The following is a 21,171-nucleotide window of genomic DNA, read 5'->3' on the forward strand; positions in this document are numbered from 1 at the left end:
AACTCAAACAATATAGATAGATAACAATATAGATAGATTAAATACCTCAAACAGCTTTTGACCAGAACCACTAATTGACCAATTTGAACACATCGAACATTGCCACACCCAACGAACCCACCCTGACCGCAGCTCAGATAAATATTTTATGACGGCCTTTTTAAATTCATATCTCGACTCAAAACAAAAGCAACGATTAAGATCAATGAAATACTTTGCAACATTGTATGACAATGATTTCTTAAATAGTTGAGTCCTATGCCTTGGAATTGCGACCTGAGCCCCGAATCGAGTACCGAGATTGTGAATATCAGTTCTGTAAGTTATACCGGTAAGGAGGGATTCGCCAAGTCACCACACTATGAAAAAACAAAGCGGTATGTAAAAACCTTCATATCCACATATTTAGCCAATTGGCGGCTTCTAACATATGAGAAACATGCTGACGACGTTTAATACCATAGATAAGCAACTATTCTGCACTCTCTGAATTCTACCAGCACTAACTTGATCTATAAACGAATGATAAAGTGCATCACAGTAATTAAAATGTGATAGTACAAATGACTCACATATCAATTTTCTAAGTTTGACATTTAAAACCGCTTTGTGTGAATATAACAGCTTTAAACTGGCAAATGTCCTCCTGACTAGGCAGGACACAAGCTTCCTCAATCTTAATTCTGAATCTATCGAGACTCCTAAATACCTGGCTGAATCCTGATACAATAGCTCAGCCCCCCCAATAAGCAATCCAAGATTCCACTGCGCAGCCAGTTTATTTCTTCCATTCGCAAAGACCAAACCTACAGTTTTATCCGAATTCACCACTAAACCGTGATCATCCGCCAAGCGGAGAATACCGCTCAAGTCCTGATTGATTTGACTAGAAGCCAACGCAACATTCGATGGCTTAAAGGAGTAATATATCTGTGTATCATCCGCATAGAAATGATAGCGACAAGTACGAATGTATTTTTGAATATTCAGTGTATATATCGAGTACAGTAGTGGACCAAGCACTGAGCTTTGGGGCATGCCCGATTTCACATTTAAGATGCTGGATCGACTGCCCCCACACAACACACTCTGTGTACACATAATGAAGCATACACAACAGCAACCTATGATCAATCGTATTAAAAGCCTTTGAAAAATCCAAAAGCGTAAGCACTGTAGTTAATCCCGTATCCCTAGTCGTAACAATGTCATCGATAACGTTTGTCAGCGCAGTGGCACAACTGTAGCCAGATCTAAAACCTGACTGCAAATCGGGCAAGATTTCAAACTAATTTAGGTGACCCGTTAACTGTGATGCCAGTATCTTTTCCAGTACCTTAGACAGAACCGGAAGAACCGATACGGGTCTAATATAATTTAAAGTGTGGGAACCAGATTTTTTGGGTAGTGGTACCACCAGTAAACACTTCCATTTATTATTGCATTAGCGGAAAACCTCGGCAAAACTCCAGAGCCATGGGCAACCACTGAGCTGTTGATTGTGCCATCTATAAAAACAGATGAGAAGTAATCCGGGAAAGCACAAGAGATCGTAGGACACGAATCAATTATGGTTCCATCAAAGGAAGTCATTGAGGCTGGCATGCTGGATGAGGAACCTTTTTTGTTACTAACAAATGACCATATCTTCTTTGGTTTCCCCAACACACCTGACTGAATAGAACACAGATAAGCTCTGTAATCAGCAGGTAATAATTTCTTAGATCTACGGGGCAAAATTTAAAAAGATAGATAATCACAGTTCTGTCCACCGGACTTCCACTTTTTGTGTGATTGTAGCTTTTCCTTAATAATACGAATGGTAGAACGGTTATACCAACAAGGGAAGCGTTATTTAGGTAAAATTCGTTTCGGAACATATCTATCAATAGCAAAGTTAACATGCGCGTAAAAGATCTCAAGCATGCGTGGAAGGTATGGTTCTTTATACCCAAGGAATTTGCTTTCTAGTAAGAAAAACTAATTTTCGGGCCATCAGTCAAGTAAGTTGACTTGACTGATATAACAAATACAAAAGGCGGGTGGTGTCTGTCAGGATCAATTAAACATCAGATTCAGATGAAGTTCATATGATGGATGGATGATTAAAGTCACCCACAATAATGATCATAAGATCCAGATATTTATCGCACACAGTAGATACACTGGATAAGACGAGATCAAGTAGCTCCTCGGCATTAGGAGGGAGATAAACACAGCACAAAAGAAAATGATACTGACCGCAACGCACTTTTAACCACAAGTCTTCGGCACCGCAGTGGAGGCTCTTGACAGCGACAAGGTCCACCATCCCGCTTGGTAGACGCTGTTGATTCTCTGTCAATACAATATATGAAGAGTTGACAAGTTCCGCGTCGGACACCGTAGGGTTGAGAAAGATCTCGGTAAGACAAATAAAATCCGTCGATAGCGCTTAAGAATTAACTGCGATAGTATTCATTTTGGAACGTAGGCCTCAGACATTTTGGTAGTAGAAGTTAAGGCCTATGAATAGTGAAGTGATACTCCCAAAGAAAACTAAAGCGATAAAGAGTCCTGTCTTGTAATTTATTCAAGTCTCACAGGGATTTGACTACCAATGCCTTAGCCGTATCATCTTTTCTTACGTGAATCAAACAGCTCTTCGTCCAAACGTACTTATATTTGTTCTCTCGTGTGATTTTCGGTACAAATCCTTCTATTAATATATCAATAAATTCCCTACTCTGTACTAATATGTAAACCATAATAAATTATGTACAGAAGATCAAACAAAAAAAATGATAATTGAAAAGTTAACAAGTATCAGTTAAAAAACACTCCCAAGTTGATAACTAAAGCACAAAAGATGGCATACCATCACCTGAATATGAAACACACAAAACAGAGAATAAGCTACCCCACTACAGCTGGCCACTTTAGGATAATATAACCAACTCCAAAGTTAAAATATTTATTGAGCTTTATTAATGCATGAATATTTGCAGCAGCGGATAGGATGATAGAATTGAAACACGATAGTTTATAAATTACATGAGAGATAATAGAAATATCAGAATGATCAAGTTGTCAGTTATTGGGCTGTAAATTATTTATAGAGGTTGTTTCACGTAACTTGTTCGTTAAAATTTTTTTAGGTTCCACTATTCGTATAGTTTTGAAATTTTGGTAGTAAGAGTTAATCATCTGAAATTTTAGATCTAAGATCTGAAATACTTTCAAGATGGTCGCTACTTTCGATCTACCGGAAGTAGACCACAACTTCTTTATTTTACAAAGTAAAATTGATTAAATCCATGTTACCAGTGGAGAAATAAATGGTCAAGAGAAAAATATAAATTTCAATGTACTTTAACTGGTTAAAAAAATTTTATTTATAATTCGTCTGACTAGTATCGCCTTATAGGCATCTTCAGAAACCCTACAGTGAAAAAATATTTGTTTTACAATATTGTTTTAATCCAAACTTAAACTAATTAAAAGTTAACAATAATGAATTTATTTTAATGTTATTTACTTACTCGTTAAAAGTTAAAAGTTACATCCAACGCGAAAATGATCACAAGTGTGTGCCATTCTCAGTGTAGTGTGCCATGCACCACACAAAGTGTGCAATGAAAAGTTGTTTTTAATAAAATGATTTGTTATATAATTTACAAGTGTGCCATGCACCACACAAAGTGTGCCATGAAAAGTTGTTTTTAATAAAATGATTTGTTATATAATTTACAAAAAACAAAAAACAGATTTAAAAAAATTATCGATTAACAACCTAAAACGTGGTAGAATAAAAATAATTTTTAAAATTTAATAAAAATATTGTACATGATATTGAACCTCATCGTACACTCAGCATAGGAGAATTCTGAAAGACATTCGTGCGAGGAATGGGAGTGTGAAATATATAATCTAATCGAAGCAATCGGGGAGGAACGCGAGGTATATTAATGGTTTCCAGAAGTGCTGGTGAATCGAAGCTGCCATTGATAATTTTGTGGTATGTTAAGGCATCACTACAAAGACGGCGTTGACGAAGAGATAAAAGATTGAAGGATGAGCATGTGGAATCGTAATCAATATAATTAATTGCGGACTTATGACAAAGGTACTTTACGAATTTCTTTTGAATTCTTTCAATTCTCGAAATATATGTTTGATATTGCGGATTTCAAACGGAGCTATAAAAATTCAGAATTCTATGAACATAAGCAAAATACAGAGTTTTTATAGCATTGACATCCGCAAAGGCTTGAGTGGTTCTCATAACGAATCCAAGCATGCGCCATGCCTAGGCGACCACTGCACCAACGTGGCCCTCAAACATCAGTTTTTCATCATATATGACTCCCAAATCTCTAATCTGAGTTACTCTGGGTATGGTTATGCCACCGATGTCGTACTCATATCTCACCACATTCGCCTTCCTTGTAAATGAGAGCACATTACATTTTCCAGAATTAAGCGTAATAAAGTTTGAACTGCAGTAAGGGAGCAACGCAGAAATATCGCGGTGTAACCTAGAGCAATCTAGAGGTGGGGACAGTCTAGCAAATAATTTTAGGTCGTCGGCATACATCAAACACTGTGCACTATGAATCACCTCAAAGATGTCATTAATGTAAATATTAAATAGGAGAGGACCTAAGTAGCTACCCTGCGATATGCCAGAAGGAACCATCATAATGTTGGAGAAATAACCACCGATCGAGACCATCATAGTTCTTCCACGCAGATAGGAGGCAAACCATCGAATCCAAGTATTCATCTATACCGAACTGTCGAAGTTTTGTAAGCAAAAGTTTATGATCGATACCCGGTCGAAAGCCTTACTGAAATCAGTGTAAATAGAATCAACTTGATAAAAATCATCAATTGACGTTAATATGTAGTGCGTATATTCCAGCAAGTTACTCTCGACCGAGCGTCCCGCAAAAAAGCCATGCTACCTGCGGTCTAATCTACTTTTCACCGTGAAAAATAGTCTTTCATAAATAAGCTTTTCAAGTATTTTGCTGAACAGAGGTAGTAACGATATAGGTGTATAATTCGAAACCTCACTACGATCTCCAGATTTGAAGATAGGAATTATATTAGCCTCCTTCCAAACGTGTGGAAAAACCTCAGATTGAATGGACCGGTTGTATATAAAAGTTAAAGGAAGCGGCAATGATTCCGAGCAATTGCTAATTATAATAGCTGGAATACGGTCCGCTCCCGATCCCTTGGACACATCGATACCTCTCAACACCTCCTCAACCTCTGAACGCTCAAAGTACATCGCATAGACATGGTCAGTATCAAAATTATTGTCGGAAGCAGTTCCAGGCCGAGCTGGGATAAATACCGAGTGAACGGAGGTGGTAAACAGCGAATAAACACCAGAACCATCAGTGGCAACCACACCGTTATGTGAGACAATTACTGGAATATTATTCTCTCTTTTTCGTTATCTAACAAATGACCAGAAAAGTTTTGGGTTTAAAGTAATGTTAGTTTCCGCCCGGCGTGTGTAATTTCGCTCTCCCTCTCAAAAGGGAGAATGTGAGGTAATCTATGAGATCACCAAACCGCCTCCATCGCCTATCTTCAATCACCCGTACAGCATCGGACGAGAACCACAAAGTATGGTCACCCTTGTGTCTAACGATAAGTGATGTGGGAAAAAATTTTTCAATAGCGTCATGAACATAACTATAAAATAATTCAACGCAGCCATCCAAGTCACCTTCGCTCAACACCATCTTCCAATTAATTGCAGCGAGATAAGCATTAAGAGACCCAAAATCAGCCTTACGATAATTGTAAAAAACCGAGGTTCTGGAATTGAGGTTAGGTAACGAGGCGACCGCACAGGAAAACACAATTGTTGTGTGTGCAATATCTTCACGAATAAGATGGCTATCGCACAAGGTTAGTTCAGTGGTGTTATAAAAATTGGCAATTACCAGGTCCAAAGTATTATGAAATGCATTAACGTGATGATTGAATTGAAACGGACCACATAGGGACAGAGCGTCAAGAAAATCCAAAGATCGGGCGCTACCATTACATCGTGAAGCAACACATTGGTGTACATTGGGATCTAAGGCCCATTATATCTCCGGTAAGTTGAAGTCTCCACACACCAGGAATTTATCGTTCGGATATTTCTGAATAATTGCGGAAAGCTGATCAATAAATGAATACAAGACTGAATTATCTGAAGGCGGAATATAGATACAACAAATATGTAACAACGAGCCGGGTCCGCGTATTGTTATGCTTACAGCATTAATTCCGACAAACTAGTCACCATGAGTTGTCACAGAAAACGCAGAGGTAATGGCGATCAGAGCACCATCACCCAGAATACTACAGGCCTATCACACCTAAAGACATTGTAGGAGTCACGAAAAACCTCCGCCGAATGTATGCAATTGTCGTGTTGTATATGGCTAGACTATTTGAATTACGGTTTCTCTATATTCAATTGCAAGAATGTCGAAAATTTTAAATGGAACGCTTCATACCTTTTTAACCTATCAGAGAGAGAATCTACTTCGCTACAAATCATCTATAAACATGCCTATGCCTATTTATCGTAGTTTCCCTCATATTGGGAAATTTATTAAAACATGCACGGAGTGCCAGAAACGCTAGGAACCAACCTTTATCAAAGTCAACATATTTTTTCGCATATAATTAAAAGGTGCAATGAAAACTAAGTATAGAAATCCATTTAAAATAACGAAGTTGTGGTCTATTTCTTGTTTCTTGTAGACCGGAAGTGGCGGTCATCTTGAAAGTATTTTAAATCGAAAGTTTCGGATGATTAAACCCTACTACCAAAATTTCAAAACCGTACGAATAATGAAACCTAAAAAGTTCTAATGAATCAGTTACGTCGTACAAGATAAAACCCAACAATAAAAAATTTCTGTATTTAATATATTTCATTTTCAGTTCAAGTATTAATTGTGTATAACCAGCGATAATTAAACTATAGGTAACCTTCGTATAACAAAGTATCTTTATAAAACGGTTTCACTCTAACACGATTCGAGAATTAGGAGGAATTTTCATATAACACAGTTTCTTACAACACGGTTTCGCTCTAACGCGGTTCGAGAAGTAGTGAAGATCACTGTACATATAACACGGTATTTTTATTTCAACTATAGGGAAATCCCCTATTATTTCGTGATGTGATATTTCTCATTCGAGCGTGTCAGTCGTGTTAGCTTTGCGCATCTAGACGTTTGATAATTTTATTTTTATTTATTACATATATGTAATAGAAAGTATGTATTGTTATTGAAACTTTGAAAAATGTTAAATATTATTTTTTCTAGCTTCAAACAATGTTTACTATAAAGAAAAAAACACCTCTTAAAAGAGATTTCATTTCATTAGAACAAAAAATTCAGATTTTGGATCGCCTTAAAAAGGGGGAGAAGATATCATACGTTGCTAAACCCCTAAATTTGAATGAAGCTACAATACGTACTATACAGAAAAATGAACAAAAAATTAGATCTTCCGTTACTGCAGGTTGTTCCGTCTCCGCAAATATGACAGCTCGTCGTAGAGCACCAATTCTTGAAAAAATGGAAAAAGCACTTAGTGTTTGGATTGACGATTGCTCAAATAAACGAATGCCACTAGACACAAATATTATTAAAAATAAAGCCTTAAAAATCTACAACTTTTTAATAGAAAGTGGAGAATCTGCTACTAATCCCGATTTTGTTGCCAGTAAAGGTTGATTCGACCGTTTTAAAAAACGGTTTTCATTGCAAAACCTGATAATACAAGGAGAGAGCGCATCTGCTGATAGTGAAGCTGCTAAAAAGTATCCGAAAGAGTTGGAAAAAATTATTCAACAGGGTGGATATACACCACATCAGATTTTTAACGCAGATGAAACCGGCATTTGGTGGAAAAAAATGCCCAAAAGAACGTTTATTTCAAAAAATGAAAAAACTGCACCGGGTTTTAAGGTAGCAAAAGATAGACTACTAACACTACTTATGTGCAGTAACGCCTCAGGCGATCACGTGGTTAAGCCCATGCTAGTTTATAAATCCCTCAATCCTCGTGCATTGAAAAAACTTAATAAAAACGCTTTACCGGTATATTGGGCTGCAAATAAGAAAGCTTGGGTTACATATGGTTTTTAAACTGTTTTCTTTCAAGCGTGGAGAAGTACTTAAAGCAAAAAAAATAGATTTTAAAATTCTACTAATATTGGATAATGCACCAAGTCATCCAAAAAATTTTAGTCACCCAAATGTTGAAGTAATATTTCTACCGCCGAATACAACTTCATTACTTCAAAGACTAGATCAAGGTATTATATCTACGTTTAAATCTTATTACATAAGAACATCTTTGCAATGGATTTTGATTAAAGTTGAAGATGATTCTATTGAATTTTGGACTGTATTAATCACATATCTTCATCCATTAAGGAATTAAAACCATCAACATTGAATAGTTGTTGGAAAAATCTATGGACAGAGGCAATTGAAAAGGATAACTTAATTGATCCAGATCATAACGAAGTATTAGATGCAGTTGTAGAAGTTGCTAAGTCTGCAGGAGGGGAGGGTTTTGACGACATGAATGTGGAAGATATTCAAGAATTACTGGTACAAGAAGAAATTGATATGGTAAGTTTGCTGGAAATGGCATCAGAAACAAACACAACTGATTTTGCTGATGACGACGATGAAAACAATGCAGACATGTTACTGTTATTGTAAAAGATTTTACTGTAAAAGGTATAAAAAAAGGCCTAGATATTGCTGAACAATTGGAAAGATATTTTGTCAGTGAGGATCCTTCCACTGAAAGAAGCACAAAATTTAAAAGAGAACTTCACAAATGCTTGGCTCCATACAACGAAATTTTTAAAGATCTGTCAGCCAACAAGAAACAACCCAAAATAACAGATTTTTTGCAAACAAGAAATAATGAAACATCATTCTCTGCTGAACAAGGAGCAGAGGATGATGTTTCGCCAAAAAGAAAGCGCCCTCGCGTGATTCGTAGTGATGAAGACATGTAATATGTAATAATAATATTATGTTAACATTAATCTTTTTGTAAACTTGCTTTAGTAAGTACATTTAATACTCCTTTATTTATTAATTAAATTAGTTTATATATTTTTAATTGCGAAACCTAAATAACACGGCGTCTTTTAGGAACGTATATACCGTGTTGTACGGGGGTTACCTGTATGTTAATAGAACGAAGATGACTTGGTCATATCTAATTTAGTTATATTTTACTTCGAGAAAAAAATGATATTATATTTCAAAATTATAAAGATTAATTTATAAGAGTGACAATGCGAAATTTATCGTAGAAAAAAAAGCTGTTAAGTCTTTTCTTACTCGTTAGCTAATACAGAAATTACTAAGCAATTACCGCAATGAGGCGACAAAACGTTTCATTTGCCGTTCGGTTGTAAAAACGTGCGCTTTATGAACGGATAAGTTAATGAATGGAATAGTAAAAGTTGCATCATTAATACTTTGCTCGTCGATGTGTGTACCGTAAACTTTTACGTTATACGACGGTTAATTCGAGTGACGTAACCGTTTCAAGTGAATTGCATAATAAACAGCGAAGTAAAAAAACGGAAATGAAGATAAAGTGAAGGTGTGAGCTTTGAAAATTTATTATGTTATTATTTGTGGAAAGATCCCGATAGAGACAGGTTTTGTAAACATTTCTTCGGAATCTAGAATTCCGCATCATGAATGAACACTTTATTTTCAGGCGTACTGGAAATAGAGCCATTTGTCTGTTTAGCGTAAGAGTTAATTTTAACATTTACAACGTCGTTTAATCGCGAATAGTTCAATCGGTTGTTTATACAATTTGGTTATTTTTTTATGGTGGGAAAGATCAGCGACCTAGTTTTTTTCTTGATAAAAAATTTAATCAACCAATATGAAATTTTTTAAATAAACCTAAATGACCTTGATTGATTCGTTGCGAAAAAATCGATTTAAAATTGGTTTTTAAAATATTACTCCGGCATGAAGTCAACGGTTTTATAGGTACAATGAACTTACTTGTCGGGTACGTTGTAATGATTATGTGAAATATTTTAAGTACGCACTTAAACAACTTGAAGAAACTTGAGAACTTGAAGAAAATCTTTCTTTAAGATACTTTTTAACCACTTTTTTAATTAACAACCACTTTAACCCGTATCTTAAACTGTGTAATTAATTTACGAGGAAATAGAAATTATTGCTTTTCTACTTACATGACTTTTAGCATGTGATGATAATGTGAGGTAGACGAGAAGAATGAGTAGCGGCGACCTGCAAATAGAAATAAAAAGGATTAGAGTTACAGAAAAATCAGTTTCCCCATAAACCATACCGCACGAACGATATTTATTGCCGATCAACTACGATAATTACATAGCTTAACTGCATTAAGTATCGGTTTTGCAGTATGAACACGTGTACTTGTTCTTTCAAACCTACAGTAGGCGTATTCAATTTAATATTGGAGGAACGATTTAATTAAACATCGATCTTGAAACTTACGTGAGGTCTCTTTACACTATGATGTAGATAAATTATTTACAGAATATACAAGAAATTATTACATTTTTGAGATTTTCTTATAATTGCTTTATGAACTTTTGTTTGTCGTTGTGTTTTATCGCATTTTGGAATACATGCGATGATTGGTTTACAATAAATGATAATGGCAAATTTGCGTCCATCTAAGAAGTGCTTAAATGCAAATTCAAAAACAATTTTAATCAATGTGTTTGAAGGATTAGTGGTAAAGTATAAATTTAAATGTTGGTGAAGAATTTTTTTGCTTGCAATAGCCGTTTTAATGTTTTTAAAATTGCACTAACATATCTTGAATAATGTAATACAAACCTTTAGTATACCATTAAAATGTTATAATTCACACACTACCTTAAAAAGGCTAATATTAAGGTATGTTGCAACTTGTTTCTCATTTTTACTTGCAATAAACTTCAATTCAAATTTGATTGTAAAGTCTTAATGAATCTAAATCTACATTTAAAAAAGTTCTGGTGTCGCGAAACCTCAAGTTAATAATAATAATAATCTTTATTAATGAAAATATGCTATTAAGCATTATCACAAGTCAGTAGTACAAAATGCTGTATAGTAATACATATTACAAGTCATATATAATCTACTTATATACATATATATATAATATACAGACTTACATAACACGAGATCACTAGAACGCGAAAAGAAAAGTAAAAACACAACATCAATATACATATAGAGACCTGAGGAGTACAGGCAACGGCTGACAAAAGCAACAAAATCATACAAGATCCCCAAAACCATTATTCATGTATTCATCTAAGTGATAAAATATTTTATATTAATAAATAGTTTTTAATCTTCGTTTTGAACGTGTTTGCACTCAAACTTTTGACGTGACCGAGTAATATGTTATAAAATGTATGCCGTAATAGTTGATTCCATCTCTCACCCTAAATCCCCCATCACCCAATTGATGATTGATGCACTGCGAGTGTTATAAACATGGTAGTTACCATTAGTTTTGTAATTATTAAAATTTTTCTTGACATACATCAAATATGTCAAAATATAAGTACAAGGAAACGTCAATATTTTGAAATTCAGAAACTCATTTCTGCAGCATTGTCTGTACCCAATGCCACTCATCACTTTGAGGCACCTCCTTTGAGTTTTAAATAATAAAGTGGTAAAAGTCGAATGACGCCAACATAACGTGGCATATGATATATGACGGTGGAAGTGGCTACTAAATTACGCAACAAAAATATACTGCGATTTAAAGTCTTGTTAAGACTAATTATAAGGTCCTTCCACGTCAAGCCCGCATCAAGAATAATGCCAAGATATTTAATAGAAGTCGTTTTAGCTAACAAATTTCTCAAGGAGAAGTTTACCATTTGAGTTTTTGTTTCATTTATACTTAAACGATTATGGGAAAACCATGTCAAGACATTATGAGTAGACTCATCGACTTCTTGCTTCAAATCAGCTTTTGATGTCGCACTACTAAGAGTACACGTATCATCAGCAAATAAAATAAGTATACTACTATTGGGTACATAAATTGGCAAGTCGCTTATAAAAATGAAAAAAAGTATGGGACCCAACACTGACCCTTGAGGAACACCATACTTTATTAGTAGTTTAGCAGACGTTAGATTCTTATAATTTACGTATTGTAGCCGATTTGTTAGATAGGATTTTATTAGGTTTACACTTTCCGTGCCAAAGTTAAGGTTATGCAACTTTCGCAGTAGCAAGCTGTGTGATACACAGTCAAATGCCTTGGTTAAGTCATAGAACTGCGCATATGATTTATCCTCAAAACAATCCTGAACATAACCCGCCAGACAGTTTACCGCAGATGTAGTAGAGCAGTTCTTCCTAAAACCAAACTGCGCTCGGTCCAAGAGGTTTCCACATTCAAGAAAATCAATTAATTTATTTTTTAATATTATTTCGAATATTTTGTCTATGATAGAAATTATAAATATAGGTCTATAATTCGAATCGTCTTAAAACTTCTTAAACACAGGAACACTCTTAGAAATTTTCAGGCAATCCGGAAACATATTAGAGGATATACATTTATTTATGAGATTACATAATGGTATACAGATAATATGCCTTATTGTTTTTATTAATTTGCTATTAAGTGAGTAAAAATCTTGACTACTATTATTTTTCAGATTTCCCATTATGTCTCTAATTTCTTTTCCTCTCTAAAGTTAAAAGTTACCTGACCAATCAACTCGGGACGACACTTATTTATATTACCGTCGGATATCGGCAACGTTGAAATAATGTTCTCAGCAACCCTACTGAAAAAGTTATTAAAAACATCCGCACTCAGGGAATCCGATTGCGGGATTATATGAGGAGGATTGTTATTTCTTATTACATTCCATGCTGCCAACGGCTTATTTTTTGGGTTTAGGATATAATTATTATGGGCATTACGTTTATTTTCAACTATGAAAGCTTTATATCGTTTTTTATACTGTTGCAGAAATTGCTTCGAAACCAATTCACAATTGCAGTTATGTAGCTCAGAGAGAAAATGTAAAGTTTCCCGTATTTCACGAATATCATTATTAAACCATTTAACTTTAACCTTAGAGCTATTGTTAGTAGTATAGCGGGGTTTTTTCCGAAAAACTAATATCAAAAGCATTACTCTATGTTTGCATGAATCAAGCAGCAATAGTATTCATATCGGTTGTACTATCAGAGATGAATTCAAAATTTGCGTCATCTACAACATTATGGAAATGCATTAGACCTATTTGTGTGATAGGACGGATATTCATCAGTATTTCATCTAATCATTTTTAATTAGTTTTTTTTAATGTATCACACATATACCATAGGTTGAAAAGGTAATACATTCAAAAATATTAGTTAAGTGTTTTTTCTCATTCGTCGTAGATCAACCCCAGCGAATTACGGGAATTAGCATTAAAACACTTTTCGTAAGAATGATGTGATAAAACTATCAGGTATTTTGATAATATTTTAAACAGAACCGTAAATTAGTCGCACAGTAAAATTTTTAGTGTAAAGTAAGGCATATACTACATTTGGGGGTAGTGGCGGTTAAGTACTTGGGGAAGAGGTAAATATAAAACTTATACATAAATAAGTCATATTATTTATTTATGAGTTGAAAACCAATTAACAAAAGGAATGGATGAATAAACTTTAGCGAAAGATTTCATTAAAGAGGCAAATGCGACTAATTTACGGTTCTGTTTACAATATTATCAAAATACCTGACAGTTTTATCACATCATTCTTACGAATTGCATATTTAACGCCAACAAAATCTATAGGGTGGTTTTTAAACAAACCCGAAAAAATAAGGGTAGTTCGCCCATTTTCACCCTGTGGTATGATACATCAAATAAAAGCTTATTAAAAACAAACAACAGTTTCAATTTACCAAATTTTGTTAGCACTTTTTGTTTTCGAAATATATGCAAAAAATGTACTTATACCCCAAACTTTCAACCCCTAAAATTCTGCTCAGGGGCATTTACCGCATGTATAAAAAAATACAAATTATACAAATTTCATCGAGATCGGTGTGCTACAGTTGTGTTACTTTCCTTGTTAGAGGTTGTTAGATTTTTGGAAGGAAATAAGAATGTGTACTTATGAAAAAAAGTCACAACAAAGTTTTAAAAACATTAGAAGTCTTAATGATAAACAGTAGTACGAATATTCTTAGAAATAATATCAAGCATAACTGCATTGATAATTATTGGTATGTGATTAGCTTCGTTGATATTAGTCTTTTTCGATTTGCTTTATTATTATAATTCGCTTGAATTTTTCTTTCCTGGAGTTTTTTATTAGTTTTGGAAGAGATAGAAAGCCACCTCGCTGTTTTACAAAAACTTCTTTTTTAGTTCACTGATCATACTTTTAGATATATATTTAGGTAGGCCATAAAAATGTACTTTCGAAATTATATAGTTTTCGTAGTGTAGTCGGTTATCACATCCGCTTTACACGCGGAAGGCCCCCGGTTCAAACCCGGGCGAAAACAGTTCTAGAACAAATTTTTTGTTCGTTAATGATACCTGGAGATGTATGCTGGGGTAGGCCATATACATTCACTTTAAAAATCATGCAGTTTTCGTGGTGTAGTCGGTTATCACATCCGCCTAACACGCGGAAGGTCCCCGGGTCAAACCCGGGCGAAAACAGTTTTGCAAAAACTTCTTCTTTAGTTCACTGATGGTACTGTTAGATATATATTTAGGTAGGCCATAAAAATGTACTTTCGAAATTATATAGTTTTCGTAGTGTAGTCGGTTATCACATCCGCTTTACACGCGGAAGGCCCCCGGTTCAAACCCGGGCGAAAACAGTTCTAGAACAACTTTTTTTATTCATTAATACCTATAAATGTATGCTGAGGTAGGCTATATATATTCACTTTAAATATGATGTAGTTTTCGTGGTGTAGTCGGTTATCACATCCGCCTAACACGCGGAAGGTCCCCGGTTCAAACCCGGGCGAAAACAGTTTTGCCTAAAACTTCTTTTTTAATTCGCTGATGATACTTTTAGGTATACAGGCTGGGGCATAACCCTGATTTGCAGGGTTAATTGTAAGACAACGGTTCGAGATAAATAAAAAAAAGGTTTTATTGCTCAAAAGTACATATAATACCGTTTTTTTTCACGATGTTTTAAAAATAATAGCGTCCAAGTGGAGGCCTTGGCGAGCAACACACATATTAAGTCTTTCAAAGAAGTTTTCGGCAACTCTTCCCAGAATATCTTGCGACATTCCAGCGATGACGTCCTCAATCGCCACCTTCAGTCCACACAACAGTGCCGGGGGGTACAGTAGTTAGGATTGCATTGCAAGCGTCTCCACGTTTTACAAAGTCTTGTGGGCTCAATTCCTGTGCACATATCATCTTATAGGGGTGCAGGTAAAGGTCTGAGTGTAAGATTCGCCTTACAAATCTGGACGATATTCGAAGCGCAGCAGCATGTTTTCGCGCAAATCGGGTTGAAGATTGTTCAATTGAGTCTTAGTGCCGTGATGTTTTCGGGTGTTCGCACACTTTTAGGTCGCCCAACGGATTTTATAGGAACTGCAGATCCTGTCGCCCCTACATTATTGATCCATTTCCGAGTGGTTTTAGGTTTTAAGCCCTCTGCGTCGCCATAACACTTTCCCCGTTTTTAAAGAACGTATCCACAACAAAGTCTCGTTGCTCACCGGACCTCGGCATGGTGGATATTGATAACGGTATTGTTCCCCTTACCTAGCGGCACCTGCCCCACCCCTCTGTTCGGTCTGGCCGCCCTACAGTGATTTTTTGAAACTTGGGACTGCATTCTGCTCCACCCTGTATATTTAGGTAGGCCTTGAAAATGTACTTTCGAAATCATATAGTTTTAGTAGTTAGTTATCAGTTATCACATCCGCTTTACACGCGGAAGGCCCCCGGTTCAAACCCGGGCGAAAACAGTTGAATCGCTTATTGCTGAAACAACCTAAGTCACTTTTTGGCCATTTTGGGTTATCCATGTAAACTTTACAGTTTCGACCATTCCCCAGGCTGAAGGAACTTATGTGCTGATAACTGTTATCGAATTACAGCCATGTCGCCACAGCCGTTTACTGCTTAAACAACATAAGTCGCCGACTTAGGCTGTTTCTGTTCTAAATGATGATCTGGTGTGCCATGCCGTGCTCAAACTTAACCTCAAAATAAGTTCGCGTTGTTTATCGTTTGACAAAGTTAACTATTAACAATTAATTATTATGAACGGTAATAAAGCAAGTTGTTCTCGTGACAAAGACAATATTCCTATAGAAGTTGCAGAGAAAGAAGACGCTATAGAGCAACGGTGGGCAAATGCGGCTCCATCTTTGTTACAGGGACAGTATATTATAATTTATAATATAAAATTTATTACAATAATTACTATTTTACGGTATATAAATAGATTTTTGCGATATTCATCTATAATCTAATCTGTAATAAATAAAACTAATGAGAATAATTTAAAATATGAAAAATCTGCAGACATTCAAGATGTTCCACAATTAGCGATTTTTGTCCGCTACGTTTCTGAAGAAGTACATATAAAAGAAGAATGCTAGATCTTGTAACTCTTACAATTCGAGGAACAACTCGCGGCATCCATAAAATATTGATAAACTTGTAAGCCTTGCGATTGACGGAGCTACTGTAATGTTAGGAAAAAACCAAGGACTTATTAGTCTTTTGAAAAGTGATCCAAAAAGTTTGTACCAGTTCATTTTACAATTCATCGCGAACATGTTATAAGTAAATATTTAAAATTTGAAAACGTGTGGAATATTGTTTTGAAAATAATAAATTTAATTCGTGTAAATGCAAAAACTCATCGTCAGTTCAGGAATTTTTTAGAAGAACTGAAACAGGAAGGAGATGAATGGGCAAATGATATATCATTTTACTGTATTGTAAGATAGTTATCAGTTTATAATGTTTTGAACCGATTCAATGCATTACTCACTTCCATTTGCATATTTTTCAAAGAACAAGGAAGGCAATGTCTAAAACTGGACGATGAAAACTGGCCTCAAGATTTAATGTTTCTGACTCACACCATGCAGCACCTACAAACTCTTAATTTAGCTTTGCAAGGAAAAGAAAAAACTATAAGTGATTTGTCTCAAACTGTATTTAAACTTCAATCAAAACTTTAGTTTTTTCAAAATGATCTCAACAATATCAAGTCAACAATATTTAAACATTTTCCTCGATTAAAAGCAAGGGTTTTTAATATTACGGAAATTAATGAATACCAAGAAAAAATTGAAGAGTTGAAAACGAATTTTAAAACCAGATTTGAAGATGTGAGAAATTTCGAATCAACAATTTCATTTTGTGTCAATCCATTTGCAATTCCTATAATTCAAGATGGTTTTTCAATTTCCGATATACATATTACTATCCGACATAGCATCGGGTGAAGTAGAAGTACTAGAAATGAAGGAGGAGGCATTACAAATTCAGCACAAATCTCTTTCCCTGACCATCCTTTGGAAACTGGTGCCAGAAACAAAATATCCTAATTTAAAGAAAGCAGCTTGTCGACTATTTTCAATTTTTGGTACAACATATTTTTGTGGGAGTTAATACTCACACATGAAATTAGTTAAGACAAAATATCGCTCACAATTAACTAATCAACGTCTCAAAGAATTCTTGCGAATCGCCTTGACAAATTATATGCTGCATTTTAAAAAATTATCAAAGAAAAATCGGCTGAGTTTATAATTATTAAATATTTTGTATTTTGTTTGCTATTTTCCTATTATCTTTAACTTTTCAATAAATATTCCAATAACTATCGAATCCAATTTTATTAGATATATGACATGAAATATTAAACCTGCATAAGGCTCCTGTTCATTTCACCTCTGCCCACCCCTATCATATAGTTTTCGTAGTGTAGTGGGTTATCGCCAGAGCCGCGACGTTGTCGGGCAACTCATTGGCGACTCGTCGCCTTACGGTAGAGACTCGGGCCACATGGACCACATCACGCCACATATAGTATACCACGCCACTGGTTGAGTTTTAGTCGGGCAATCGGCCAAACACGGATTGAATGCTGCACCGCAGAGAACCCTCTCAAATTTTACATGGGCCAGCTTTCAACCAGTATCGTTACGTTGCGGCACATCGATGTGCTCGATAGAAGCATGTTACTACTACGCTATAACCCGTTCGCTGCTCTATACAGATGGTGACATCAACAGCCCGAAACGTCGTGGCTCTGGTTATCACTTATCACATCTGCTTTACACGCGGAATGCTTTTTTTTGTTCGTTGATACCTGGAGATCAATGCTGAGGTAGGCCATATACATTCAATTTAAAAATTATGTAGTTTTCGTGGTGTAGTCGGTTATCACATCCGCCTAACACGCGGAAGGTCCCCGGTTCAAACCCGGGCGAAAACAGTTTTGCAAAAATTTCTTTTTTAGTTCACTGATGATACTGTTAGATATATATTTAGGTAGGCCATGAAAATATACTTTCGAAATCGTATCGTTTTCGTAGTGTAGTCGGTTATCACATCCGCTTTACACGTGGAAGGCCCCCGGTTCAAACCCGGGCGAAAACAGTTCTAGAACAAATTTTTTGTTCGTTAATGATACCTGGAGATGTATGCTGAGGTAGGCCATCTACATTCACTTTAAAAATGATGTAGTTTTCGTGGTGTAGTCGGTTATCACATCCGCCTAACACGCGGAAGGTCCCCGGTTCAAACCCGGGCGAAAACAGTTTTGCAAAAACTTCTTTTTTAGTTCACTGATCATACTTTTAGATATATATTTAGGTAGGCCATAAAAGTGTACTTTCGAAATCATATAGTTTTCGTAGTGTAGTCGGTTATCACATCCGCTTTACACGCGGAAGGTCCCCGGTTCAAACCCGGGCGAAAACAGTTCTAGAACAACTTTTTTTGTTCGTTAATGATACCTATAGATGTACGCTGAGGTAGGCCATATACATTCACTTTAAAAATGATGTAGTTTTCGTGGTGTAGTCGGTTATCACATCCGCCTAACACGCGGAAGGTCCCCGGTTCAAACCCGGGCGAAAACAGTTTTGCAAAAACTTCTTTTTTAGTTCACTGATCATACTTTTAGATATATATTTAGGTAGGCCATAAAAGTGTACTTTCGAAATCATATAGTTTTCGTGTTGACCTTTTGGATCGAGCCGTTTTTAGTTTTTGAAATATAATTTTTCGTTTTTTGCCTATAACTCCTTTATTTTTCGTTTTTTCATGAATCTGAAAAATCATTCTTAAAGCAACTTTTTATGAAAAATGTCATGACATAACTAGAAATTTTCTCCGACGTTTGGTTTTCGTGAAACTATCATCAGGTTTATTCTTTTTTTTGAATAATTTAATGTTTTTTTAAATGAAATACATGTGACATATCATTGAAATCAGAATTAATTATCCTATTTTTTTGGTGCTTTTTTTTTTTTGGAAAAAGGTGCATTTTAGAGAGTAAGTTGATAGAAACTTTTTTACAAATTTTTGGACAAAATTTTAACACATCCTGAACTCCTGCGCATATATTATGAATAGAGCTCGGATTCTTCGGTACCCAAGTCCAGTCGCCCAGTTCACGAATGTTGCGTTATTGACCAGCGACGCATAGCCAAGGTCCAGAGTTCACTGGTCTGCAGCGTTGTCATGGTAATCCATAGGCGCGCGTTAGCAAGAGTCTGTATTAACGCTAAATAAGCAAGTAATTATGTACTTTATTATAATTTCTTTCGACTCTCAGTTCCTATTTGGCGAAATGATTGAATAATAATGACTTTTTCTAAATTTACTTCAGAAATTGACGACCTAACTCGACGTCACAACTGGTAACTGGCACAAATGTAACTGCTAGAACTAACAGGCCATATTTAGAAGATATTTCTTTTTTGCAAAATGCTACATTGTTGTCAATTAATGTGAACGTATCGCCAAAAATCGCTATTGAGTGTGCCATTGGAATAAGTTATAAAAACTAAAACAATAGGGTAATTCAATTAATAAAAATCAAAATATTAACTCTTAATAGAAGTAGTTTTAAATTATAAAACCTAAAACAACAAGGCACTTTTAATTAAAACAAATCAAGAAAATATTCGATGAAAATTAAATAAAATATTCAATACACTCGGTTTGAAATTATAAAAACTGAAACAATAGTACAATTCTAATTCAGAAAATGATGAATTTAACGATAAATAAAAAGGATATTAAATGAATTGGTACTGAATTCTCTGAACGCAACACGGATAAATGCAGGCCTGGCATTCTTATAGATGTGTGAGCGATCGGAACGGTAGATCGCGTGGTGAGACGGTACCGAAATATCCGAGCTTTGATTATGAAACACCCTGTATATTTAGGTAGACCACGAAAATGCACTTTCGAAATTATATAGTTTTCGTAGTGTAGTCGGTTATCACATCCGCTTTACACGCGGAAGGCCCCCGGTTCAAACCCGGGCGAAAACAGTTCTGGAACAATTTTTTTTGTTCGTTAATGATACCTAGAGATGTATGCTGAGGTAGGCCATATACATTCACTTTAAAAATTATGTAGTTTTCGTGGTGTAGTCGGTTATCACATCCGCCTAACACGCGGAAGGTCCCCGGTTCAAACCCGGGCGAAAACAGTTTTGCAACATTTTTTTTTGTTTATTGATGATACCTAGCGATACATTTTAATTAAGGTCTTTCCTTTTTGGATCAAGATAATTGATTACAAATTGTTTTTAACTGGTGGATCTTATAGTAAGTTGGTTTGTTCCACAGTGCTAAACGATATTGAAATTAGACTTACTCATAATTTATAATATTACAAGTGTTACATTAATCGGACTAACAAGTTGTTTTTTTTGCATACGTAATTAGAAGAATGGTGTTTGTAGTATCAAGTTTCGATCACCTGTACGTTTTATAGTTATAGTTATTTATGCTGTTCTTCCAGACAAGTGGGTCCGTAGATCTTTTGGGTTCTAGTCAGAGGCGGATTTCTAAATAGGCTAGGTAGGCTGTAGCCTACGGCGGCAAATT

The 21,171-nt window shown here is 35.4% G+C and overlaps 1 protein-coding gene and 10 non-coding genes across 14 annotated transcripts in view; 10 read left to right on the top strand and 1 right to left on the bottom strand.

Moving 5' to 3' along the window:
• LOC111422534 (proteoglycan-like sulfated glycoprotein papilin) overlaps positions 1-21,171 on the bottom strand; it is a 143,941-nt gene that overhangs the window by 22,578 nt on the left and 100,192 nt on the right. For all 4 annotated transcript variants that reach the window (XM_023055745.2, XM_023055749.2, XM_023055753.2 and 1 more), the window contains exon 2: positions 10,265-10,322. In XM_023055745.2, the coding sequence (XP_022911513.1) occupies positions 10,265-10,322 (58 nt within the window). The remainder of the gene's footprint in view (positions 1-10,264; positions 10,323-21,171) is intronic.
• TRNAV-UAC (transfer RNA valine (anticodon UAC)) lies at positions 14,528-14,601 on the top strand. The gene has a single exon. It is a non-coding gene; the product is annotated as a tRNA-Val (tRNA).
• Positions 14,852-14,925, top strand: TRNAV-UAC (transfer RNA valine (anticodon UAC)). Its single transcript has one exon. It is a non-coding gene; the product is annotated as a tRNA-Val (tRNA).
• Positions 15,010-15,083, top strand: TRNAV-AAC (transfer RNA valine (anticodon AAC)). The gene has a single exon. It is a non-coding gene; the product is annotated as a tRNA-Val (tRNA).
• On the top strand, positions 18,463-18,536 carry TRNAV-AAC (transfer RNA valine (anticodon AAC)). Its single transcript has one exon. It is a non-coding gene; the product is annotated as a tRNA-Val (tRNA).
• On the top strand, positions 18,627-18,700 carry TRNAV-UAC (transfer RNA valine (anticodon UAC)). Its single transcript has one exon. It is a non-coding gene; the product is annotated as a tRNA-Val (tRNA).
• On the top strand, positions 18,787-18,860 carry TRNAV-AAC (transfer RNA valine (anticodon AAC)). The gene has a single exon. It is a non-coding gene; the product is annotated as a tRNA-Val (tRNA).
• Positions 18,951-19,024, top strand: TRNAV-UAC (transfer RNA valine (anticodon UAC)). Its single transcript has one exon. It is a non-coding gene; the product is annotated as a tRNA-Val (tRNA).
• Positions 19,112-19,185, top strand: TRNAV-AAC (transfer RNA valine (anticodon AAC)). The gene has a single exon. It is a non-coding gene; the product is annotated as a tRNA-Val (tRNA).
• On the top strand, positions 20,537-20,610 carry TRNAV-UAC (transfer RNA valine (anticodon UAC)). The gene has a single exon. It is a non-coding gene; the product is annotated as a tRNA-Val (tRNA).
• Positions 20,698-20,771, top strand: TRNAV-AAC (transfer RNA valine (anticodon AAC)). Its single transcript has one exon. It is a non-coding gene; the product is annotated as a tRNA-Val (tRNA).

Source organism: Onthophagus taurus, chromosome 7, assembly GCF_036711975.1.
Source record: "Onthophagus taurus isolate NC chromosome 7, IU_Otau_3.0, whole genome shotgun sequence".
Classification (NCBI taxonomy): domain Eukaryota; kingdom Metazoa; phylum Arthropoda; class Insecta; order Coleoptera; family Scarabaeidae; genus Onthophagus; species Onthophagus taurus.